This window comes from Patiria miniata, unplaced genomic scaffold, assembly GCF_015706575.1.
Source record: "Patiria miniata isolate m_02_andy unplaced genomic scaffold, ASM1570657v1 HiC_scaffold_2, whole genome shotgun sequence".
NCBI classification, from domain to species: Eukaryota; Metazoa; Echinodermata; class Asteroidea; order Valvatida; family Asterinidae; genus Patiria; species Patiria miniata.
Window position 1 is genome coordinate 14,582,734 of NW_024037058.1, and position 26,683 is coordinate 14,609,416.

Genomic DNA, 26,683 nt, shown 5'->3' on the forward strand with positions numbered 1-26,683 from the left:
ACAAGATGTAAAACGATAAGAATGAAGCCCCTGTTATTACAGACAATACTCAATGGCCTTCTGTGCGATAATAACACAATCGATAAGCCGGTTATTCAGAGGAATCAAGCGAATCGGAATTCGGAATAATTGAACTTACTTTTTGGTTTCACGGTCTCCCTTTGAAATGGGGGATTTTTTTATTGAAAGCCCAAAACTGCGAACAAGTATATAATATGCGACTGAAGTTCTGCTTTACGTGCACACACATCATTCTGTGATTTTGACAACGAGCAACAAGACAACGAGCAGCAAGTCCGAATCGTGAGTACATGTATTAATATGAAACCTCAATAATTTCTTAACTTGTATACAAGTCGCAAAACTCTTCCACAAATTAAGGACCTGATATTTCGTTCTTGGGAGATTTTATTTCAATACTGCAAACACAGGGCGTTTTTCTTTTTCGTTTCCCTTTGAGAAACTACGATACGATACTACGCTATTTTTAGGATCGTTTCGGGAGAGTGACCTGTCACGTGCGAGGAATCAACCAATAATAAAGAAAAAGGCTTTCGATTTTCAAAGGAGTCGGATTTTCATGTGACACCGGTACGAGAACGAATTTCGGGGGTCACAATTTGTCGATCGTACCACGATCTGACCTATCTCAGTTTTTGCCATTTCGAGAAAAACGCGTTTGAAGTTGGGCCTATTCTGCATCCACTCTGTCACCCAGAACACTAATTGTTGTGGACTCAGTTTTTATATATAATAAAAATGGATAGTTGAATTATGATTTTAAATTGTTTCTAAGGCAAAAACTCATCATTACCAGGTGAAAAATAGGCGCCAAATCATATTTCATGCGCGCGAACGGCGACCTATCTAGATAGGTCACTTCGTGAAAATTTAATTTTCATTTTTCATGCGCGCGAACGGCGACCTATCCAGATAGGTCACTTCGTGAAACGAACAATTTCGATTTCTCTGTGGCTGATAGTGACTTATTCTCAGACAACACACAAAACCACACAGTGAGAGTTGATTTGACTTTTCTGGCATAGATTTTTCGAGCCGCTAATTTATTTCTCCTCGGTCAATGTTTAACTGTATTAAATGTCCGTAAATACGTTAACAAGCTATAACATACCAATAATTACCTATTTGCTAAAAGATATTTGCCTTAGAAACATTTTAAACAAGCTAAAGATGGGGCACGCTTGCCCAAAATACTTGCCATGCTTGGCATCACTGGGCCCGAAACCTTGGCACGCTTGCCAACCATTCACTAGCCCCACCAGAAAAAGTGGATGCTAGCCAAAGTGTTTTGTCAAATGACTTTAGTATTTGTCACGTGACTTTAGTATTTATATGCCTATATTACTCAAGAAGTTATTTGTAGTTAAAGCACACCGATTTGGTCCACCGCTCGTAGATACGGTTGGCATGCCCCATCAGTACAAATGGGTGCTTGGCGTACTTTTTTACAAAGATTAAACACAACTTGTTAAAAGTTTAACGTCCAAATTCAAAGGTTTTACTTAAGAACTATTCACCCAACTTGTTTATTTAGTTTGAATTGAGGCACTGCCCGTCGCTCCCAGCCAACTTCGCCAAACGCGCAACGCACGCCCCATGGGACGACAGGCAGTACCCTCACACCCTTACCCCGAAGAGTAGAACCCCAAAAGAGAAAGACTGAACGAAACAAATACTAGCGCCAGGGTTATACTGGAGTTGTGTATAACTATTACCAACTGAGGATAGAGTGCGAACTGCTACCATTTCTTTCTTTTTTTAAAGAGTTAATGTTGCAAACATCATTAATGCTGTAACCTCATCGGCATGCTTGCCACAAATCTTTGGCACTCTTCCTAAACCACACAAGCTGCCTCTTTGAAATTTTGAAAATTAAACATGCATAATAATAATACACATTACAAAGTTAGGTATTATAATCATACGCCACAACTTGATCATTGGATAACGTTTGTCAAAAGAGGTAAAACTAATTACAAATGTTGATATATTTCTCAAACCAATCCTGATCGATATAGATTCAATTGATACAAAGGGGGAAATGTTAGTGGCTACCTTCTAAGCTGGCCTACAAAGTGGCAAAACCATTCGTGGACAAAAAGAGGACGAAATGTACTATTTTCCCGTGAGTAGATCTAATCTAAATCAGTAAGGGGAAATATCCCCAACATATCAACCTCCTATTGTGAGTATCACTAACGTGAACTAAACAAATTAGCTAGTATTGCTCCTGAAAAAGGCGAAAAGCCAGTACGAAACCCATCCTGGTGGAAAAGATCGAAAAAATTCCCTTCCGGCTCCCAAATAGGCGACCAAGTTTTCTTTGTAGTTTTTGGAGCAAAATTATCTGGAGGCATAAAGATTTTTTTTTTTTTTTTTTTTACTTTTCAATTGTTTATGTTATCTTCCAAAAGTACAATTATTAATTAAATCCCCCTAAAACAATGAACTTGTTGAAGTAGCCGTTATTCAATGTAAACAGTCAATGTATAGCTATAGTTAGTCATTTAAACTGTTACCTGAAGATGAGTGTTCCGTGTTCAATGTAAAATAAAATACTGTACAAAATAGCCAGGACTATGTACAACCTACAATCCAATACAATGACATCAAAAGCATGAATGCAATTTAGAAAATTCCAAGTTGTAATTTACTTAGCAATATTCATTTCATGTCAAGAAATGTTTCTAACCAGCTTTATCTGTTCCTTGTTTTTGAAGCCCAATTTATTTTTTTTTTGAAAAATCATAACCAGCAGGAGGCTTAAGTACGGTGCATCAACGTTAACATGACAATGGGAAATATTATTACACTTACAGGTAGGCCTACATATGAATAGTACAATTTTCAATTATTTAGCTTGACCCACCCACCCACAAGTTGGAAAAATAGTCGAAATTTTAAAACATTGAAAATTCTGAATGGCCCCTTAACCAATGTTTTTTTTTAGGAAAAGATGGTGGTGTACTCATTACTCATTGCCTGCCTTTATTGCGATGTCACATAAAAATTTTAAAAAATGGTTTCTTTTTTGGGGGGGGGGGCATGACCCCCTTTGGCCCCCCCCCCCCCCCCCCCCCCATGGATCCGCCCTTGGCCAAGCTCGGCACGAAGGGATACAAATTTTTACAGACACAAAGATGGTAACAGCTGAAACGACAGACGAACGAAAATCTTTTTTTGCCTGGAATTGAATTATTTATTTTAGTTGAAATATAGTTGAGCGTACTATATTATTATCAGAGCCATAAAGTATAATTTCCATCAGAGGATTACGTTTGAATAAAATAACGAACGTTACTTCAAAGATTTAATCAGAAATTAATTATATGGATTGTAAAGGTATTTACAAATTATCGGATATTTTGAAACGTCATGTTCGTGATAAAGAAACCGTTAAATACTCAGGAAAAATGGGTTCCCATGCACCATGCATGGGTTCTCTTACAACTAAAAAGGACTCCACAAAAACGTTTTTTCCGGAATGCACAATAATAGAAAAATCCAGTGTTTTAATTTTATTGGTAAGATTTGGTAACAACGGGAGCATGGCTCCCTGTGGTTTGTGTTTCAATACAACAGCTATAGCATTTGCAGGTAGACCTTCAGTTTATCAGTCCAAAAACGAAAAGTGCAAGCCGCAGTTCAAATACTTTCGGTGCCCCCCAGGTGCCCCCGAGATGTTTCACCCCAGTTACGCCCGTATGTACTGGTCCAGCTCTGGGCCAGTTATGGATTGGTTTTATTGGATTATTTCCAGCATTATGTATTGACCCAGAATCGATCCACTAAATACTGGTTTTAAGCCCCCCAAAAATAAGTCGGTCCCTGGTCAGCACGCGCGTCGATTTTAATCATGCGCGTCAATCTTTTTTTTTTTCCAAAATGTTCCGCGGTAGTTCCAACAGCGCCCTCTATTGCCGCACCTCCTCTTTTACCAAAGAGCACCAAGGAAAGGGAAATTGCACCAAGGCAAATGATCGAAAGCACCAAGGCAAATTATGGAGGAAACCAATGTACATGAGGACACAAAAAAAGCAAAATAGTACCCCACCTTGTCTGTACAATCCAAGCAAGAAGGGAAAAAAAAAAACCGCGTTGCCGCGTCAATTCTTGAACTTTGGTCTGACCAGAGACCGAATATTTTTTGGGGGCCTTATTCTGGCATCACGTGCTGGCCCAGTTATGTTCCGCGCCGCTCCAATTCGAGAAGGCCAGCATTAGGCCAAAAAAAGTCTCCGGTTTCTGGTATGCGCGCGCGTTGCCGTAGCCATGCGCGTCGGCAAAATGAAAAAGGTTTTTTTTTTCAATAAAAGATGATGTCTAAAAACCGCCAAATTCACTGGTTTGACTGGAATCCTGCAGCTGCACAATTTTAACGTGTTTTTAGATGGGGTTATGATCGAGAATAAGCTTTATGTGGCCTCCCTGGACTCCCATATATTTGCACTTAGTTTAGTCGGGCACCATTTGCAGTCATCAGCCGACATTTGAAGCAAAAAAAAAAACAGGTATAAAAAAAGCTGCGTCGCCGCACCAATTTTGGGCAAGCTCCATACCAGAAACCGGAGACTTTTTTTAGGCCTTAGGCTAGTACCGTTGTACCGGTAAAACGCCGGCACCGGGCTAGTTCTGCCCCATATCCCAGTTCCTAATTGTTTGCTGGGTAGTGACATGGCCTCGACTCTATTCTCATAAAATTGGGTAAGCCTGAGGGGCAAAACAAGATGTAAAACGATAAGAATGAAGCCCCTGTTATTACAGACAATACTCAATGGCCTTCTGTGCGATAATAACACAATCGATAAGCCGGTTATTCAGAGGAATCAAGCGAATCGGAATTCGGAATAATTGAACTTACTTTCTGGTTTCACGGTCTCCCTTTGAAATGGGTGGGTTTTTTTATTGAAAGCCCGAAACTGCGAACAAGTATATAATATGCGACTGAAGTTCTGCTTTACGTGCACACACATCATTCTGTGATTTTGACAACGAGCAACAAGACAACGAGCAGCAAGTCCGAATCGTGAGTACATGTATTAATATGAAACCTCAATAATTTCTTAACTTGTATACAAGTCGCAAAACTCTTCCACAAATTAAGGACCTGATATTTCGTTCTTGGGAGATTTTATTTCAATACTGCAAACACAGGGCGTTTTTCTTTTTCGTTTCCCTTTGAGAAACTACGATTCGATACTACGCTATTTTTAGGATCGTTTCGGGAGAGTGACCTGTCACGTGCGAGGAATCAACCAATAATAGGGAAATAGGCTTTCGATTATCATAGGAGTCGGATTTTCATGTGACACCGGTACGAGAACGAATTTCGGGGGTCACAATTTGTCGATCGTACCACGATCTGACCTATCTCAGTTTTTGCCATTTCGAGAAAAACGCGTTTGAAGTTGGGCCTATTCTGCATCCACTCTTTCACCCAGAACACTAATTGTTGTTGACTCAGTTTTTATATATAATAAAGTTGGATAGTTGAATTATGATTTTAAATTGTTTCTAAGGCAAAAACTCATCATTACCAGGTGAAAAATAGGCGCCAAATCATATTTCATGCGCGCGAACGGCGACCTATCTAGATAGGTCACTTCGTGAAAATTTAATTTTCATTTTTCATGCGCGCGAACGGCGACCTATCCCGATAGGTCACTTCGTGAAACGAACAATTTCGATTTCTCTGTGGCTGATAGTGACTTATTCTCAGACAACACACAAAACCACACAGTGAGAGTTGATTTGACTTTTCTGGCATAGATTTTTCGAGCCGCTAATTTATTTCTCCTCGGTCAATGTTTAACTGTATTAAATGTCCGTAAATACGTTAACAAGCTATAACATACCAATAATTACCTATTTGCTAAAAGATATTTGCCTTAGAAACATTTTAAACAAGCTAAAGATGGGGCACGCTTGCCCAAAATACTTGCCATGCTTGGCATCACTGGGCCCGAAACCTTGGCACGCTTGCCAACCATTCACTAGCCCCACCAGAAAAAGTGGATGCTAGCCAAAGTGTTTTGTCAAATGACTTTAGTATTTGTCACGTGACTTTAGTATTTATATGCCTATATTACTCAAGAAGTTATTTGTAGTTAAAGCACACCGATTTGGTCCACCGCTCGTAGATACGGTTGGCATGCCCCATCAGTACAAATGGGTGCTTGGCGTACTTTTTTACAAAGATTAAACACAACTTGTTAAAAGTTTAACGTCCAAATTCAAAGGTTTTACTTAAGAACTATTCACCCAACTTGTTTATTTAGTTTGAATTGAGGCACTGCCCGTCGCTCCCAGCCAACTTCGCCAAACGCGCAACGCACGCCCCATGGGACGACAGGCAGTACCCTCACACCCTTACCCCGAAGAGTAGAACCCCAAAAGAGAAAGACTGAACGAAACAAATACTAGCGCCAGGGTTATACTGGAGTTGTGTATAACTATTACCAACTGAGGATAGAGTGCGAACTGCTACCATTTCTTTCTTTTTTTAAAGAGTTAATGTTGCAAACATCATTAATGCTGTAACCTCATCGGCATGCTTGCCACAAATCTTTGGCACTCTTCCTAAACCACACAAGCTGCCTCTTTGAAATTTTTGAAAATTAAACATGCATAATAATAATACACATTACAAAGTTAGGTATTATAATCATACGCCACAACTTGATCATTGGATAACGTTGTCAAAAGAGGTAAAACTAATTACAAATGTTGATATATTTCTCAAACCAATCCTGATCGATATAGATTCAATTGATACAAAGGGGGAAATGTTAGTGGCTACCTTCTAAGCTGGCCTACAAAGTGGCAAAACCATTCGTGGACAAAAAGAGGACGAAATGTACTATTTTCCCGTGGGTAGATCTTATCTAAATCAGTCCCCAACATATCAACCTCCTATTTTGAGTATCACTAACTAAAGATCGAAAAAAATCCCTTCCGGCTCCCAAATAGGCGACCAAGTTTTCTTTGTAGTTTTTGGAGCAAAATTATCTGGAGGCATAAACATTTTTTATTTTTTTTTTTTACTTTTCAATTGTTTATGTTATCTTCCAAAAGTACTATTATTAATTAAATCCCCTTAAAACAATGAACTTGTTGAAGTAGCCGTTATTCAATGTAAACAGTCAATGTATAGCTATAGTTAGTCATTTAAACTGTTACCTGAAGATGAGTGTTCCGTGTTCAATGTAAAATAAAATACAGTACAAAATAGCCAGGACTATGTACAACCTACAATCCAATACAATGACATCAAAAGCATGAATGCAATTTAGAAAATTCCAAGTTGTAATTTACTTAGCAATATTCATTTCATGTCAAGAAATGTTTCTAACCAGCTTTATCTGTTCCTTGTTTTTGAAGCCCAATTTTTTTTTTTTTGAAAAATCATAACCAGCAGGAGGCTTAAGTACGGTGCATCAACGTTAACATGACAATGGGAAATATTATTACACTTACAGGTAGGCCTACATATGAATAGTACAATTGGGCTGCTAAAGATCTGGGTCAAGCACGTAAACGCACAACATGTGGTTAAATGTATGTCTACAGATCATATAACTTAGCGAACACTTTATGTTGTATTATCCTCCTCAATGCCATCATGCTTTTAAATCGCGTCAACTTAATTGAAATGGATGTCCATAGAATTTAATAGGTCATGGTCAAAAAAGTGTGCCGCTTTTTCTGTTGACAGCTTTTTTCCTGTTGACAGTTATTTTCCTGATATTCGCCTTTAGGCAACAGTTTATAATCTGGACGCCAAACTGGCCAAATTGCTGGACGATCAGTACCAACCGAACTTGACAAGATGTCCAACCTTGGAAGACCTCTATGTTGCAAATCTGAAGAGCATTCGATGGTATGAGTCCCGGTCCGAAACCAATTTGTAGCGTGTGCTATCCCCTGGCATCCTGCAACAGAAAATACTCAAAGCAGCAGCTATCTTTTGCAAACATATCTATCTTTTAAATGTATTCATTTATTTTTTGTTGATGTGTTCGTTAGGTTGTTTGTTTGTTGGGATGTTGGGGTGTTTGTTTTATTTGTTTTGTCAGGGTGTTTGTTATCATTGAGTGGTCGGGCACAACCCGACCACTCTTTGGATCTGTTACGATTAATCTTTCTTTCTTTCTTTCTTTCTTTCTTTCTTTCTTTCTTTCTTTCTTTCTTTCTTTCTTTTTTTTTCCGGACAATACTTCTCCGCGGGTTTTCTCTTAAACGGTATATGGTATGAACTTGTAACTTCCACTATATATCGGGGGTTTTTGTCGTGTACGTGAACTCACTTGACCTTTACTTCCGGGTCTACCGGAAGGTCAAAGTTAGGTGAATTCAAAATGAAGACCTTAGCCTGACATCAAAACAAAGCAGCATTTCTTCCAGATGGTTCACGGTATGATCACTAAACCTTGTGTGAACTTGAACCATGTTACGAAGATGTTATAATTTTGTTACGTCATCATGACGTCATCAGGTAACAAATTACAAGCGATTTAAGGGCAAATTTTGACAAAATAGTTTGCGTTATATCTTTTGAACTAAATAGAGTATCGTGTTCGTTTTTTCTTGAGGTTGTAGACTATGCCGTGAGGAACATTTCGTATTCCCGGACGCAAAACCGCTTGACCTTTACTTCCGGTGTTACCGGAAGTGCAATAAAAACTGAATATAACTCAAAAGCGGAAGCATTTTACTACAGACATATATATTATGAAAATGTTAAGTGAGGATGCAAGACGCAAAAAACAGTGTGATGACGTCATCATCCGAAAGGGCGCCCCCTATCGGCACATAAAATAGAGTTTCCCTTCTTTAATTGTAAAACCATCCGTCCAAATTTTACCAAATCGCCCCTTGACATTCTCTAATTAACCTCAGATAACTTCGCAAGGTTTCAAATTCATGACGTCATCAGACCAGAAGTTACTTTAAGGAGAATTTGAAAAAGATCATAGTTTTAATTTAATTCTATCATTTGATCCCTGTCATATCTTCGTAGTCCAAATACTGATATCCATTACAATGTTCACCTTTGGATCTCTAATGCTGTGACGTCATCAAACCGAAGTTAGGTGTTATCAATACGCCATCAAACCGGAAGTTAGGTGTTATTAATACAAATAATTATATTTCCCATATTTTCATACGTTATTTTAACTTTACAATGAAAAATTATCCTCTCCAAACTTTATCAGTATTCACTAACCATTTTTGACTGATGACGTCATCAAACCAGAAATAACTTTTTGTGTGCATAGAATGTTTACTGAAATTAATCACACTGTAAAGATACCTTTTTGAAACATTGACTGTACTTAAAGGAATTTAATTTTGTGATCCTTTTTTCTACATAAACTTATATTCCTAACTTAACTGGGCAGTGTATAATGAAAAGGCTGTCCGCCCGACCACTCTGCGTTTGTAACTCAACAAACGCGAAACTCTAGTTATTATCATTATTATTATATAATCTACAGCATCCCACAAATGGGCGACAGGTTTTTTTTTTTTTTTTTTATTCATTTGGCAAGTCACATCTGGATTTTGGCAACATGCCATGTGGGGGTGACAAATTGGAGTCACCCTATTGTTAGAACGACCCTTAGGACAAGGAATGTTTGTGTTGCAAATTATCTAGCTCGAGAAAATCACCAAATTTCGTGAAGAAAAGATAAGTGGTAAACTTGGATTAGGTGATAGTTTAGGTTTGTGCACAAGTCTATGGTAAAGTCTCGCTGTTATAGCATTAGTAGAAATTATTACTATTTAATTATTAAAGTTTGCAGTATAGTATTTCATTATAATTTTAAATGTTAGTATAAATTCCTATGGCTTCACAAGTTGGCCCAGGTGACAGAAAAGGATGCCAAGCTAAACAGGAGAGAAACTATACCTCGAATGAATAGGTCCCCCTTAATTGTGTGAAAAAGAATCGAGCATTTTGCTGCAATCATACAAGGTTGGGTTAATTACACATTGTCAAGCGGAGCCTACTGCGTTTTTGGACTCTTTGGCCAGGTTACTTGGGTTAACAATTAACATGCCTTTTCAAAATAGGTTAAGATAGTGCCCATCCAGTGATCTCAGATCTGCCAACCTGCTCCGAAAGCAGCTGCTCTGACAAACAGCGATCATGTCATGTTTGGCCAAAATCGCACATTTATGTGGAAGTACTATCTTATATTAGGAACTGTCAAGATTAATCATGCCAGTGGGGACACTGTCACTCCTCTTCTCTTTCTTCTTCTTCTTCTTCCTCTTCTTCTTCTTCTTCTTCTTCTTCTTCTTCTTCTTCTTCTTCTTCTTCTTCTTCTTCTTCTTCTTCTTCTTTTTTTTAAATTTGCATTAAAGTGCTGTCTTTACATTTAATTGTGTAGGCCCTACCATTAATATCATCATGATTATGTTTATAACTATGTAATTGGCATTACATGCACTGGCTAAAAACTGCTCAGTTTGCACCGCGGTGTTATTATAGGCCCCGGGCCCCTATTTATTGTATTAGGAACCAATGCCGAAAGATCGGCTCAAATTAGCTGCAGAACAATAACATTTGTCAGACTAGAAATGGTCTGAAAAATTAATTAATTGCCCAGGGCTGTTTTAGCTCTAGTATCTTATTGGATTTGTTTTTGTTTTTTTTATATTTGTGTGTTTGTTAGTTTATTTATTTATTATTCATTTACTTCTTATTATGTTTTACGGTTACATTTGCACTCTGGCCACGATTTGAGACAAATACAAATGAAACAAATGAAATAACTAAATAGGCGCTAGATCCTAGCCCCTGCTAATTCTTTCATGAGTTTTAGTCCTATATGTTAGGAAAACAAAACAAGCCCCACTGCATGCCTCAACATGTCGTAATATAGGGCCAACAAAGGCCTATTAATTATATTATTAAACATAAATGGCTGGCTGCAAAAACAAAACTATTGATAAAATTCAATAATTATTTTTTTTCAAATAAAATGAAGTAGGGACCAGGTATCTCCGTTGAGGGAAGTAATTGCAAAAGTGAATGAACAAGTCAACTGAACACTTAGAATAGCTCATGCTCATAGTCATAGCTTCAGGAAACCAGGATGTAGGCCAAGGCTGATTAATTATGGCAAACAATTAAGCTACCCAGGTATAAAGTTGACTCAGTAGGCTACCAAAGTTAAGGCCTCGGTGATCAAGTGATGCCTAATCGCATTGATTCGCCTTCAGCTTGCAGTGGATAGGCATTTTAACTATCGCGCTTAACGGTCCCCGAATGATCGAATTTGTATCAAATCGGCCTAGGCCTATGCCGACGTCAACACCGATGCCCCGTCTGAGTGATCATGGTGATATTACATTCAACGTGCCGTAAAACTCATCAGACATATTGGACAATTTGTTCAGTTTAAATATCAAAATCATTAATTTAACTATCCAAATTAGGTCAAACCATGGAGGTATGAAAAGAAATTGTAGGATTCAATCAAATGTCGATCGATCTCCGCACTTTCGATAGGGCCCTACCGCTGGCTGCGTATAATTGAGGCCTAGCGTTAAAACTAAAATCATAGAAAGTAAACGGTGAACAAAAACTTCACACGATATTGCACAGTACAACAAACAAACGGGCCCAAAACAAATGCTGTGTGATTGGAAAATTCTCACCTTGAATTCCATCATGCATGGCATGTTTGAGCATGATATCCAAGCCAGTGCACGAAGCGGGAAATCTCGAGAGAGGGTCGTGAAGAACAAAGATCCAGCGTTCACACTGTACTGCAGGCCGACACGTTGCAGCGGTCAAGCATGCCGAGAACACCAGCCACCAGCACCGGGGCGGATTGAAAGCTGGGCGGGGATGCGCCGCCCGGACTCGGCTGGAACGCACCGTCATGACCGTTGATTTAGCACCTGGACTTCGGTGTCCGTAAACTTATGACGGGCCATGATTCAAGTAGGACTACACAAGCTTCAATCATGGACGGCTGACATAATCCAGTGGTGATTCAGCATTCCAAAAAGTACGAGTAGGCCTAGGCCTATAACGCTGAGAATTCATGTTCTGGAAACCTTGGACGGCTGTGACAAATCGCATGAAATGTCGACAAGCGAGCTGATCGCTTGGGCTGACGTTCTGACGAGGCATCTTGTAAAAGCTGTATGGTCGTACTCGTAGGATATACGTAAATGCCGTCTCCAAAACCCCAAAAGATCACTGAAGTCAGCTGCATAACATTTGCAAATCATAAGTTCACTAACCGAAGTTCAAATGTGAACGAAAAATCCATGGCATGTAAGCGAACAAACGCTTATTCCAGGAGAAATTTATTTTTGTTGTTGCGGTCTCAAAAAACTACGCCGAACTGGCCTTTCATCCACGGCGTGCACGTCGTAGTGCGTCTGTGCGCGTGCTTGGACTTTTCACATTTGTATCAATATTTATATCTCCCTTGGAAGTTACATCAACTTTTACTATACCTCATACATATTCATGATCGAGAGCCGAACTCTCACTGGTCAATTCACCATCACGTGCAAGATGTTATTCTTGCTGTTTACCAAACGCGCGCGCGAGGATTCACGCAAAGGGTAAATACGCATGCGTAGTAGACTGTCGCATGGTTTACCCGTGCGACAGTCTACTACGCATGCGCTTTACAGAGCAATCGAGGAACTGTCGCACGGGTGCAGTACGCACGCGCGAGCATCGCCCAGGAGAGATGCATGGTTGCACGGTTCGCGTAAATGTTAATTTCCAGAGCTCAATGATGCCATACTGGAGAAAATGTATAGACCGTGTAAATGTTTCCTGTACAAAAGAAAGTTGTACACAACAACTGTATTTACAACTGTAGTAACTGTATTATATTGCAAACGAACCGAACTAGTAATTGAAGTTGAGCAACAATATTCTTTTGGTGAGCTGTACAAGTTTCCCCGAATTTTGTTTTAGGTGCATATATAAAAAAAAAATCGACAACTGAATATGTATGAAGTATAGTAAAACAAATATAACATGGTTTATTTCGGGTGGACAGTCGATATTAGCTCCCCTCGGTATTGGAAGTTGACAAACTAGTTCCCTCGGCTTCGCCTTGGGAACTAGTTTGTCATCTTCCAATACCTCGGGGAGCCAATATCGACTGTCCACCCTCAAACCATGTTATATTTGTATACTGCCTATGAACAGCACTTTTGGTTTGATGCCAGCACTGGATGGCCAGCTGCAATTTGGGCAATCAATATGTTTACTAATTCCATACCATAGCAACCATCCGCTGATTAACAGAGAGTTTGAAACTCAGCCAGCCGTGTGTTCGTGGAGAATAATGTATTTAATCTTTCAGTGATAAAATGAATAATGTCATATGCGCATGCGCGCGCGTGGACCTCTTCATGTTAAGTCATATGAAGGTTCGTTGCAATCTGTTGTTTTTTATATTAATATTATTGTTATTAGAGATTAATAAGCTCTTATAAATTAAAACGCTGTTATAGTGAAGGAAATTAGAAAATGAATTCCAATATATACGGGGTGCATAGAAACTTGTTGAATACATTGTGTATACCTCCTAGTAATAATTCTTGAACCAATTCATTGTAAAGGTGTACTTTTATTCCATTATTTTTTTATTCTTATCTGTAATAAAAATCGAGAAATAAAATCCGTGGACAAACAGGTATTTTGTTTAAACAAGACTCACAAGTTCAAGTTACACTGAAACAGAACGATAAACGTACATGTACACTCTCATAATCTTCAAATCTTTGTTTTCTATTTTTTTTATTCTTCAAAGTGTACTTTCTCATTATTTAAACCTATTATTCCCTAAAAACAGCAATTTTCTGCAGATACTTTCTAAGCCTCCCCCTTAAAAAAAAATGATATATCTCAATGACATACATTAAAAAAAAAAAAATCAACTGCATTTTAATTAACAATGCTCAAAACGTCAAAACTGAATATAAATAGGATGTTTAGTCGCGTTAATACAATGAAGATTTTGTTTTTTGAGAGTCGACTATCAGAACAGGCCATATTTAAGGGCCACTCAAGGGATAGAAAAGTAAATCTAAGAAACAAATTAATTATGTAGAAAGACAAGTACTGCCTTGATGTTTGAACTGGGACTGACCATCATGACGCAGGTCTGATGTAAAGAGTTCAACAGAGAGGCAGTGCAAAGAGTTGTTCTCAGCAATCTTTCAAAAATAAGGGCTTTACTTGAAACGTTCTTAGCAATGAATTTCCTTTATTTGTTCGTAATTACTGTTTTTAGTTTTTAGTTTTACTGCAAACTATAGGTGCATAAATGAAATAGTGCGAGAACTGACAATAAAAGAGGTATCTCTTAATATTTCAAGATAAGTCTGGCATTAGTGAAGGATGTAGATCAAAGGTCGGCTCACAGTGACGGCTAAGGAACAGCTCCTGGTTCAAAGATTGTGGAGTTACAAGCACAAAACATCGAAAATCTGGAGAAATGCACACAAAAAAGAATAGAAATACATTCACTCAACATTTTATCGGCAATCAGTAGTCGCCCTTTGTTTTAAGGCTGAGCATTTTCCCGTTACATTCCGAGGTAGACTGTGGCAGGTGACTCATGCATTCAGTAATCAATACTTTTTTTATTAAATTTAAATTTAGAATCCACATGAACATTTATTTGGATTTTTTTCTTTTAATATAGTCGACATGGAAAATCAATATAAAACAATTACAGTTTGTTAAAGGGAATTAATAAATCATTCAGAATGTGTTTAATGTCTGGTGTCACTATCCTTGCAGTCTGTGTCTTTTTTAGATGTTGACATGTTTTGCAATATTAACTATCATAGCAACTGAATTTAACTTTGTTGCAGTTCACCCCATTTAATATATTCTTTTTGTTATCTGCATTGACTTTAGAAGTGTAGCAAGACTGGAGTACTAAATCAACATTTAAAAAGAGAGAAACGAAGCACAAAGCGTAAAAACGAAGAACAGACGCAATGCTCTTTTTGATCTGAGCCGGGCAGTATAAACCCAAAATAATAAGCAGCAAAAGTATGAAAGGTTAAATAATAACCTTTATGTTAAAAAAAGTGCTGACATTCATGCTCCAGGAATCGATCACTTTCCTTTCAACGAAGCGTTTTCAAAACTTCATTCAATTATGTAGACGAATGGTGCTCTGTATAAACTTTTGGTTGCAATTATTAAACCACTGAGACATCCACATTCTGTAACACAAACAAACAAACCAAACCAATCACGAATCATAATATTTAAAAAGCAACCTTAGTTTGGCCCTTCTATTTAATAAATATTTTCCCGAAAGGACAGTCATTGAATCAACGTAAATATCAACCGAGATGTCATTAAAAAGCATTAGTTCGGAATCGAACCCCACTCAAGCGTTATTCTGACTGATTATGACTACCCACTACCGTCTACACTACAGAGTACGCCAATAGGATGATCAGTGTAGGATTTTGTGCTATCATACACACGAGTCTCTGCAAAACATGTATTTAGACAAAGCCCAACACAAACATATTGCAATACGAGATCAAAAAACAGAAGGAATATACTTACAGACGTTTACAGAATCAGAAACTCGGTTGAAACTTGCTAGTTTCGTTCAGACATCAAACGACATGTGTACGCCGCCATTGTTTCTGATAACGCTAAAGACTGGCCCCTAGTAACTCAATTTCAAAAGAAAGTGATAGGGACCACATTAGCGGGTCCGGGTACCAGACTCTATAAGTCACTTCGTGGAAAACTGACAGCGTTGTTTACGCGTTTCACGAAGTGACCTATCTCGATGCGTCAGTTCGTGAAATGATAATTTAGCATTTTGTAGCGATAGGTCAACATTTTTAATTAGCTGAATCAGCTTAATTAGCTAATTAGGCCACTTATGAATTTGAAATTTTCAGAAAATAAAGATTTCATCATGCATAACCAGAATATGCTAAAAACCCAAATTCGTCAAAAATTCAGCCTTGTGGTACGATCGACGAATTTTGACTCTCAAAAATCGAGCTGTTGGGTGCCCGTTGTGAACTCTGCCGCCCATGTTCCACCACCGTATCGCACCCTACGGCACTGGCGTAGCCGGGGGGGGGGGCTTTCTTGGGAACGGTAAGACATATGGTTAGTTTCCTTTCAACGAGACCCGGCTTTGAAATAGGAAAAGAAAATAATCCAAGACATAAAAAGTATGCAACATCTATTTCTATTTCTCTTAATTCGTGATACAAAAGAACTGAATTTGAGTTCATGACTGTAGGGGCACACTGACTGAAACTTCGATTTAACGTGTCAAATTCTTCACAGAATAATTGTGTGTTTTTATTTTTACTCAAAATGTAATCGTCGTGCACAATCACAAACTTTGCGCATTGGGCTTGGTGTTTAGACGATTTTTATTGAGCATAATGATGCATGAGATGTATTGCATGTGTTTTCACTGTCTCGAACGTTCAGACTTTAATCACCGGTCGAAATTAGAAACAAAAACGAAACGAATGACTTTCAGATTGAGCGAGTCACAAACTTGTGTTATATTCAGAAGATACGTCATAGTTAAGCCCATTTCCATGTTATAAAATCATCAAATAAAAGAGTCAAAAAAGCGGAACCCAAACCCCCAAATTAGATTTCAGATTAAAAAGAAATATGTTGCACCAAAAAGAATAATGACTGGAAAGCCAATTTCATAAGCTACTTTTAGATGCAAAAAAATACTGAAATTGCCCAATCCGTTCAAAGAATATCACCATTTACACACAATGACCCCATCAAAAGAAATCGTCTCGTCCAAAAATGCTATTTCAAGAATGGTCGTCAAAGTTGTCTTTAAACATCACCAGCGATAAAACCTCAGTTTAAATTTTTTTTTTAAATATTCAACAAAGTCCTTTTGAAGGCCTGTCTTTAAAAAAAAATTGATTTTTTTTTTAAATCAATTGTTTGCCTACCTAGGGCAGTTAATAAAGATATTGTGTACTACGGTTCTTCACATGCAGTTGTTGAAACAAGTATTCTGTGTCATTTTCTTTGTTGTTCCAAAGAAAACGCACAATAATTTGCTGTTTTGACTCACCCTTTACTGTTAAAAGATATGGTTACGCACTCCTCTGGAAAGGCTTCCCAAAATGTCACACAAAAAACTTCTCTATACTTACCAGACAGTCATGACAGTAATTTGCACGTTTTTCATCAGTAATTACAGCTAAGATGAAGAGTTTGACCTGCCTTGTTGTCTTGATGGCTCTCGGCTGTGTTTTTGCCTACGACGTGAAAGAAGGTATGAATTTGGAATTAAAAGGAATTATTTTACTAACTTTGTCACACTATACAGCCTTGGTTTTGTTAGAAATAATATTTGTTGACTAAAATCACAATATTATGTGTAATACCATGCAGATTCACTGAGGGCACTGTTGGAAGAGTTACGCGGCGAATTGAAGGTTCGAGAGTTGAAGAAAGGTAAATGTCATGGTCTATAGAGCCACAGTTCTCCCGTTTAAAGGCATAATTTATAGGATCATTTGCTTTTCACACATTTTGCTCGTTTCCAATAATAAAACCGCCAGTTATCCAAAGGAAAAACTAACTTGATCGGTTATCAGCTCCGTTTGGATGTTACGCTTTTCGAGTAAACAGTGAAAAAAACATACACAACCTTTTAATTACAAAACACGTTTTTGTTAACACACAAAAAAATTAAAAATTAAAAAAAAAAAAAAGTTCAATTTGTTTCTTCTTTTTTTCAGCACTGGAAACCATGGAAGAAGAGAGAGGTACGTTGAAGAATAATTCGTGCTAAAAAGTGTTAGTTTATGTCATCTTCATAAACACCCGAACCTCAGTAATAACATTCAATAGGGCACAAGATGAATCGTGATCGTGGGTTCCAGCCCGCCGTGGCCATGCATACGTGTTGTGCCCTTGAGCATAGGCGCTTTACCTCAATTACTCCTCTCAACCCAGGTGTTAAATGGGTACCGGCATTATTCAATGCTCAAGGTAACAGACTCGCTGTGGAGGAGGTGTGGCGATCCCCCCACAGCAGCATTTCATAGACTCGAGTCTGGCCCAATCGCTTCGAAAAAGAGCTGGGCACTATAACTACCTTTTCCTACATCCAATCTGACTGGTAAACGGAAAACCTTTTTTATTCAGGTGTGTATTGTGGTGGTACCTTCTGCGCCCAAGGTGAACAGTGTGTGACAGCGAATGGAGGCAAGAAGGTCTGCTGGGATACATAAAATGTAATGCAGAAAACATCGACCAACAAAAACGGAATCAAACGACAAAATGGACATCGAAACATGGCGCTAGAAAGCATTGCATTGTATTATGAAATTGGTCTAACAACTTTTGGGTGGAGGGTACTATCATATCATAGTGTTTAAAATGTTAACATCTATATAGGGGTTATTTAGTTGGTATCGAAGTAAGTTAAGGGTGCGTTCGTTTAGCTCACCCGGGTCGACACGGGTAAAGGCAGACGGGTCAGCCACGACAGCCGGGCTAATCGAACGCTCAACCGCGGGCCATCACGATTCTCACTTGACGCCCTTAGCCGTGGCCGTAGCCACTGACAAAACGCCCGTTTCGGATTGGGTCTTAGTTTGAGATTTACTGCTTTTTAGTCAATTGCAAAACTCAAAAAAGTTGGGCTGAAATAGTCTCAAAGTCGCAACGAACTCAATAAAATGATTACATTTAGACTTCAAATAAAGTCAACTTTAAGTCCACTTAAGATTTTCGCTGTCCGGCCGCCATATTTGCCGGTTTCAAGGGAATGAACAATGCATGCGTGATGTACTTGTAAGAGTGACTCTGCTCCACGAGCAGGGTTTGTGGTGACTAACCCGGGTAAACCCCGAGCTAATCGAACGGCACGAGGCTGACACGACGTGTCAACCTGGGTGAGCTAAACGAACGCACTCTAAATGAGCACCCGTCCTGAGGCCTGGCTGTGAATTAATTATATTTGTGTACATTTCTCCCCCAGAATTCAAAAATATTATAACTGAGACAATAGCCCAGGAGTTAAATAGCCAAAAACAATTCCCTCTGTTCATAAAATCATGTTTAATTAGAAGATTACTAAAGATATTAGTTACTTCGTCAAAACGGAAAATCTACTTCTCCACAAAAATGAAGCATAAATTATGTTTGTACACAGTGAGCGCGTAAAATGCAAATTTCCATATTCATGGACAAAACTGTGATGTCATTCAAGGCACAAACTGCAGTTTCACATCTGCTTCAGCATAAAGTCGGCTACGTTTCTGCTTTCGGTGGTTCGTTGTTGTGTGACAGCGAGACAATGACAAAACGTTTGCACAAAATAACGTCAGTTTCATTTAACAAGAATTTTGAGTTTCTGAAGTGAAATAACAGCAACAGCGCCCTCAGATGTAAAAAAAAAAAGCATGAACAATTTCAAAAGTTCAAGAAAGTGCACTTTGCAAATTTTTGTTTACCAAAAGGGATGTCGGTAGTTTGTATACCTTCCAGAGGAATTGATATTTGCTACAAATATGCTCCAGTATAAAATTCATTTCAAGGACCCTTTTGAGAAGGAATTAATTAAGTTTTTGTGGGATTCCAGGATGGGTGTTCCTTACTGATTAACTCGTACTGTAAGTGTAAGTATTTTCAATCGTATGAATTAGGAGTTATAGTTTGGTTTATTAATCATTAATATATACTCTTATCATATCCAATTGGAACGACATGAATCGTCTTAAAACTGCAGAATTATATCAAACTGCCAGTGTCAGAACGACAGTAGTAATGTAGTGCACTGCGAGTCAGCTTGTACACCAGAATTTTCGGACTGCTTTTTAAAACGCGATTCATGAATGTGTTTCGAACACAAGTGCAGAAACAAACCTTTCAATGACATGATGTATTGCCAGCATGTTTTCTAAACATTAACAGACCAGCATTTTTTCTTGTCTCAAAAGAATAGATTCATATTCCGAAAAGAATATAATTTTTTTTTTCATCTGATGACTTTTTATGTCGGGAAGGTCTTTGAACGAAATAAAACTAATTAGCTTTTTCCCCTTGTAATTAATTATGTCTATGCAAGGACATTTAAGTAACGCTATCGTACTGCCGAATAGGTTCTGTAGAAGTTTAATATCTACATGTATACACCTCCATGTTGGTTTTGGAAGAACTGGGTTTTCTTCAAATTCCGTATTTTTTAAATATAATATTTAAAGATAATTAGGTGAGAGTTGGTTTGAAATAAAGAGTATTCAGCATTCAAATATCGGAGACTCAAAACAAGTTGGTTGTCCCACTTTGGGAAATTTTAACCCAAGTGAAATCTAGCTTCTTTTACCTTAGACCTATATAACCCCTCACTCTCACAGGTTACTTGTCCCTAATCTAATTCTGTCCACTGAGGCAACACAAACCCCAATGCGCCCGTATTTTAAACAGTCAATTTCATACAACATCGGCCCACAAACCCACTAATTGTAGATTCTACCTCACTATCACATAGCACCTCGGCCTTACGTGAGATTGCACCTTCCACCGGAATGTATCGTCACGCTTTAGAGCATCTATTGTAATAAAACAATAGGAGACCCCTATATAACCACGCACGAGGCACAGGTTCCTCAGTGCATTTTTCGTGACCGGAGTGTATCGTGTTAGTTTTTTGCTCTACAAACATGATCGAACAGGTCGATATCCTAGAGCTGTTGGCCGGGGCTACAGACGAGGAGACAACCCAAGCGACTCAAAACGAGTCCGGCCCCTCCAACTCCTACAGCGGCAATCCGCTGGATAAACCATCGGGTAAGCCTAAAGGCAAAACCTCGACCAAGGGTAAACGTAAATCAAACGATTTGGTTACTCGTAACGAGTTTGAAACCCTTCAAAACCAGCTCACTTCCATGGCTAATGCAATGGAACAGATACAGAATTTCACTCTATCTGAGCCACTCCCTAAACGGGCCAAAACTGACCCGACATCCGATGACGAGTCGGACAGCACCCTGAATGTTAGTAAGGCTGTCGACGATCTCTTGCAAAACAAAAAGCAAACTGAGCAAGGGGATTCCGACATGGCTGTGCTACAAGACTATGAACAGTTGTATGATGATGGGAGTGCAACTGGGGCCCCAATCAACGAAAAGTTGGCTGGGCTCATGACCAAAATGATGCGTCAGAAGCTGGCCGATGACAAAGTCACTGAGAAATTGAAAAGTCTAGAACGCCCTTCAAATGTTGAGGCGTTGGGAGTCACCAGGGTAAACCCTGAGGTATGGAATACCCTTAAACCAAAGACCCGTTCGCTAGACATTAAAATGCAAAAGGCCCAACAATCCCTTCTAGCAGGTGTGGTGCCTATTGTGCGGGCAATTGAATCACTAATGGCCACGGCTAACGCCCCCTCTGCGTCCGATAAACTGGACAATGCCAGAGTCGAGATTAACCGACTACTTGACGCAGTCTCCATGATTGGGCATGCCAATCGTGAACTGAATCTCCGCAGACGAGATCTCATTAAACCCGATTTAAATCAACAATTCGGGGGTCTTTGCTCTGCCCAAGTACCCATAACTGGACTGTTATTTGGGGACAACCTTACTCAAAAATGTAAGGACATACAGGAAACTAATAAATTGGGGCACAAAGTCGGTCAACGTTACCGAGGCTCAACGGGCAAACCTGGCTATGGACAATTCCAACGCCGGCGGGACACACGACCGTATCAGTCGTCGATGTCCCGCGGGAATTTTCGCCAGGGCGCTTTAAACTACAAGCGCCACAACAACACCAACTGGCGGGACAAGAAGTTCCAATACGCTCCCGCAAGACAGTCGAGTGCACCAAACAAATAGATCCGTGCACTTCGGTGAGTAAATACAGTCAAAATCAAGCTGATTTACCGATAGCAACGAATGCATCTAAAAACATACATGTATATGAGTTTGTGAGCAAGCAACAATTTGGAAACGCTCACCCCAAAACGGTCTCTAATGACACAATGCATGAGCACAAATGTGATAGTGCGAATAGTATCATAGCAGGCAGACTTGCTAAATTTATAACAAAATGGCGTGAAATAACTTCAGATAATTGGGTTCTCAATGCAGTACAACATTACTACATTGAATTTGCCAAACGCCCTGTACAAAATACCCTCCCTCGTGAAATTTTATTTTCACAACATGAAGTTAGTCTAGTATGTGAAGAAATAGACAAAATGCGTCTAAAGGGCGCCATTGTTGAAATATCTTTATCCGCCCTAAGAAAGACGGATCTTTTCGGCCCATTATTAACCTGCGTGGGCTCAATGCTTTTGTTGCATACTTCCATTTCAAAATGGAGACAATACATTACGCAACGCAGTTGATCACACAAAACTGCTTCATGGCGTCTATTGATTTGAAAGACGCATATTTTGCTATTCCCATTGCGCAGGAACACAGAAAGTTCTTAAGATTTATTTGGCAAGGGAAAGTTTATGAGTTTACCTGCCTGCCTTTTGGGCTTTCAAGTGCCCCTCGAGTGTTCACTAAGGTAATGAAACCTCTTATTGCCACACTCAGAAACATGGGTCACGAATCTTGTGACTATATAGATGATTCGTTGCTATTGGGCAGAACATTTGATGAATGTTTAAATAACATCAAAGCCCGGACGTCCCTTACTGAAGATTTGGGATTTGTCATAAACAGACAGAAGTCTAATTTGGAACCCGCACATGAGATAACTTTTTTGGGGTTTGTACTAAACTCAGTACAAATGACAGTCACTATCCCACCACAAAAAGGGGACAAAATTGTGACATCCATTCATAAGCTAATACATGCTCCTCATCCTAAAATTCGGGATGTGGCGAGAGTCATAGGACTCCTCGTCTCATGTGAATTAGCAGTGCCCTATGGACCGCTTTTTAGACGATCGGTAGAGAACCTAAAAAACAAGGCACTCACGCAAAATGGCGGTAACTTTGAGGCGCAAATGACTCTGTCCGAGCGAGTTATTTCTGACCTAAACTGGTGGGCTTCTAATTTAAAAACATCATCAGCCCCAATGCGTAGAAGCATGCCTGATTTTATTGTCGAAACCGACGCTTCATGTCAGGGCTGGGGAGCCCATTGTGGCGACCAGACTTTTGGGGGACAGTGGTCTTCTGAAGAATCAGTGAACCATATTAATTTTCTTGAGCTAAAGGCATGTTACCTGGCCTTAGAATCACTTTTTTCAAAGGCTCATGACATTCATGTCCATTTAAAATCGGACAATTCAACTGCAGTTGCATATGTATGTCATTTTGGGGGCTCACAATCCCCAATATTGAATGAATTGGCCAGGGAAATCTGGCTATGGTGTATGGTCCGAAACATATGGCTTTCAGTGTCCCACTTGCCAGGCATTAAAAACGAAATCGCTGATTTTGCCTCAAGACACTTCCATGAAGATTTGGAGTGGAAATTAGATTCATGCATTTTTGCAAACATTACTGAAGTTTTTCCAGTACCGCAAATTGATCTGTTTGCATCTCGTCTGAATTTTCAGATAGAACCCTTTGTATCTTGGCATCTAGAGCCAGGTGCATCGCATGTGGACGCGTTCACCCTTGACTGGTCACGGTCAATCTTTTATGCGTTTCCACCATTCTGCTTAATTGATAGAGTGCTGTCAAAAATAGACAGTGACATGGCTGGGGGAATACTTATTTTTCCAATTTGGCACACACAAACGTGGTTCCCTAAATTGCTCAAAATGCTAATAAGGTTACCTATTATATTGCCAAACAAGCCTGATTTGCTTACACTTCCCTCCTCAGATAGACGTCATCCATTGCGACATCGACTGAGGCTTGCGGCCTGTCTCTTGTCAGGAAGACTTTGCGAATGCAAGGCATTTCAAGCGAGTCTGCCGACATCATCATTGCATCTTGGAGAGATTCTACCAGGAAATGTTACTGGTCTGCCCTCAAAAAAATGGGTTTCGTTCTGTATTAGGACAAAAACTGATCCAGTTCGAGCAACTGTACAGTCAGTAATTTCCTGCCTCACTGAACAATTTCACGAGGGCAGTGGGTACAATAGCCTGAACACATTACGCAGTGCCTTATCTGCAGTAATCCCCGAAGAGGGAATGACTGTCGGATCACATCCTCTCGTCAAGAGATTTCTGACGGGTGTTTAACCTCCGACCTCTGACACCAAAATACTCATGTACATGGGACGTTAAAGTAGTTTTAGACTACCTCAAAAATTTGGGTCCCAATGATAAATTATTACTTAAAGACCTTACTATGAAAATGGTCGTACTTACTGCCCTCGTGTCGGGGCAACGTTGTCAAACACTGTCTTTACTTAACCTCGATAGTATTCAGGTTACCACAAATGGTGCTGTGTTTGTTATTGATAAATTAATTAAGACCTCAAAGGTCGGGAGACAGAACACTAATGTTGCAATGCAACAGTATCCCCAAGACCACTTGCTATGTGTTGTAACTTTACTGAAAGAGTATCTACGCAGAACACATGCCATACGGGGTACCAAAAGAAAGCTGTTTTTGAGTTATGTGATGCCACACAAAGAAGTTGGCGCACAAACAATCTCCAGGTGGATAAAATCCACGCTTGGGAATGCAGGTGTAGACATCAACACCTTCTCAGCTCACAGCACAAGATCAGCATCATGCAGTGCCGCCTATAGACAGGGAGTACCGGTAGAAATCATCCTGAAGACCGCAGGCTGGACGAATTGTTCAACATTTGCAAAATTCTACAATAAACCGGTTCAGGCTTCCAGTTTCACTAAGGCAGTTTTGGACTGTGCCACTGCCACGGTACCTTAAGAATAATTAATAAACATTATTCATGCTAACTGTTTATCATACAAACCATGATATTTGTCGAGACCTGTAAACAGTCTCTGTTTATGTCAATTCATGATTGGGTTTCAATTATTTTGTGCTGACTATAATTGCTGCGAAGCTTCAGCAGAGAACAAGTCAAAGTGCACGTTAATTTTATTTTTTGCCTTGAGCAGAGCCAGGCTTTAATTCATACTGTTATAATTATCGAATAACTTCGTTAAACTGAGTATATCATGTACCGTTATGTACTTATACGTTGGTTCAAATTTGACCAGAATATCTGAGGTGAGGTTGGTTCAACCTTTTCAGTAATTACGGAACATGTTGAATTAAAATAAATTCTGTACCACGCTGTGCAAATGCGCAAAAATTGATCATGAGAAATAAACATGACATACTTGTATTACGGCAGACTGAATTGTTTGTTCTTTTGTTCTTGCCGTCAACTTGTACTCTAAACCTCTCACGTAAGGCCGAGGTGCTATGTGATAGTGAGGTAGAATTTAAAAATTAAACGAAAGAAATGAAGTTTAATTGTAATTCTATCGAATCTATCACTAGCACCGAAGGACTTACGTACCCGCCCATGGTCCTTTGCCAAGAAACAGGCATAATGTTGGGAAACCCATCCCTTTGGAATTGACGGCATATTCAGAGTACACTGTACCCTCAAAATGCACTGAGGAACCTGTGCCTCGTGCGTGGTTATATAGGGGTCTCCTATTGTTTTATTACAATAGATGCTCTAAAGCGTGACGATACATTCCGGTGGAAGGTGCAATCTCACGTAAGTCCTTCGGTGCTAGTGATAGATTCGATAGAATTACAATTAAACTTCATTTCTTTCGTTTAATTTTTAAATTATTCACGCGGATGGCCGATAAATGGTGTCTCGCCACAATAACCTGTTTGCGCAATAATACCCCGGCTACCCCCCTCCACCCCCCCCCCCCCCACCCCACCTTTTGATTTTCGGAGGCCATGTGTCCGGAGAAAAAAACTTGTCTACAGTTGAGAATTTTTTGTCGATCAAAACCTTCCCCCCCCCCTGCAAAAATTCCTGGATCCGCCCCTGTTCAAGTGATCTCTTCAAGCGTTCTTCAGAGGGCACAGCCAAGTCAACAAGTGCCGCACCTCAGTCGTCGTGCACATCAACAGCGGCACGCCGGGCGTTCCTCTGGGCTCAGCTGCCGTTCCGTTGGACCGTTCCGTCGGTCTGTTTCATACTTTTCCTGTGCTCGGCGGAACGCTTCATCGGAATGATCCTTCGGAAAGGTCTGCTAGAGGAAATAATACTGATTTCTGAATGACAAGGTTTGGCGTAGACGAGACGAAATCGATTAAACATTCCAACAAATTAATGTAGCCCTGCCACGTACTAGCCTTCTCACGTGTATTCGCGACTATTCTTCACGCAGAGGCATAGCAAGGTAGTTTGAGGGGTGTTACAAAGTTTTTTGAAAATGGCACTCGCACATCTGTGCTAAAAATGTAGACCGGTTTTTTTTTTCTTTCAGGACACTTGGTCTCCATGAAATCGAGTAGTGGGTAGGGGGCGCATTTCAAACCGGACGATCTAATGGGGGCGCTGTTCAAACAGACGATCATGCACACTATCGGACAATATAGTTTTTTGTTCGGCACACGAGTGAATTCAAAAAATGGCGCTCGTAACGGCCGCTTGTAAACACAAAGGCATTTTTTTAAAGGGTATTTGTTAAAAATAGGGCACACTTTTAAAAAATATTGGGGGTCGCCCCTCCCCCCCCCCCGGCTACGCC

The 26,683-nt window shown here is 39.5% G+C and overlaps 1 protein-coding gene and 1 long non-coding RNA gene across 6 annotated transcripts; one reads left to right on the forward strand and one right to left on the reverse strand.

Annotated features, from left to right (window-relative positions):
• Positions 1-25,766, forward strand: LOC119726619. Of its 5 annotated transcripts, none has more exons than XM_038198370.1 (7): positions 1-303; positions 4,934-5,047; positions 17,244-17,327; positions 17,447-17,509; positions 17,797-17,823; positions 18,206-21,917; positions 23,859-25,766. In XM_038198370.1, the coding sequence occupies exon 6, from the start codon at positions 20,728-20,730 to the stop codon at positions 21,901-21,903; it is 1,176 nt and encodes a 391-aa protein (XP_038054298.1). In that variant the 5' UTR covers positions 1-303; positions 4,934-5,047; positions 17,244-17,327; positions 17,447-17,509; positions 17,797-17,823; positions 18,206-20,727; the 3' UTR covers positions 21,904-21,917; positions 23,859-25,766. The 5 variants fall into 5 exon arrangements, with proteins under 5 accessions (XP_038054298.1, XP_038054296.1, XP_038054297.1 ...); XM_038198368.1 differs by having other exon boundaries at positions 2-303; positions 17,253-17,327; XM_038198369.1 differs by having other exon boundaries at positions 2-303; positions 17,253-17,327; positions 23,863-25,766.
• On the reverse strand, positions 14,244-15,748 carry LOC119726621. Its single transcript, XR_005270847.1, has 3 exons — positions 15,608-15,748; positions 15,123-15,252; positions 14,244-14,502 (listed from the first exon to the last, which is right to left on the reverse strand). It is a non-coding gene; the product is annotated as an uncharacterized LOC119726621 (long non-coding RNA).
• Positions 25,767-26,683: the final 917 nt, after the last annotated feature.

Excerpts from the sequence above, each read along its gene's own strand:
- LOC119726619 (XM_038198370.1), top strand. The coding sequence starts at position 20,728 with ATGATCGAACAGGTCGATATCCTAGAGCTGTTGGCCGGGGCTACAGAC.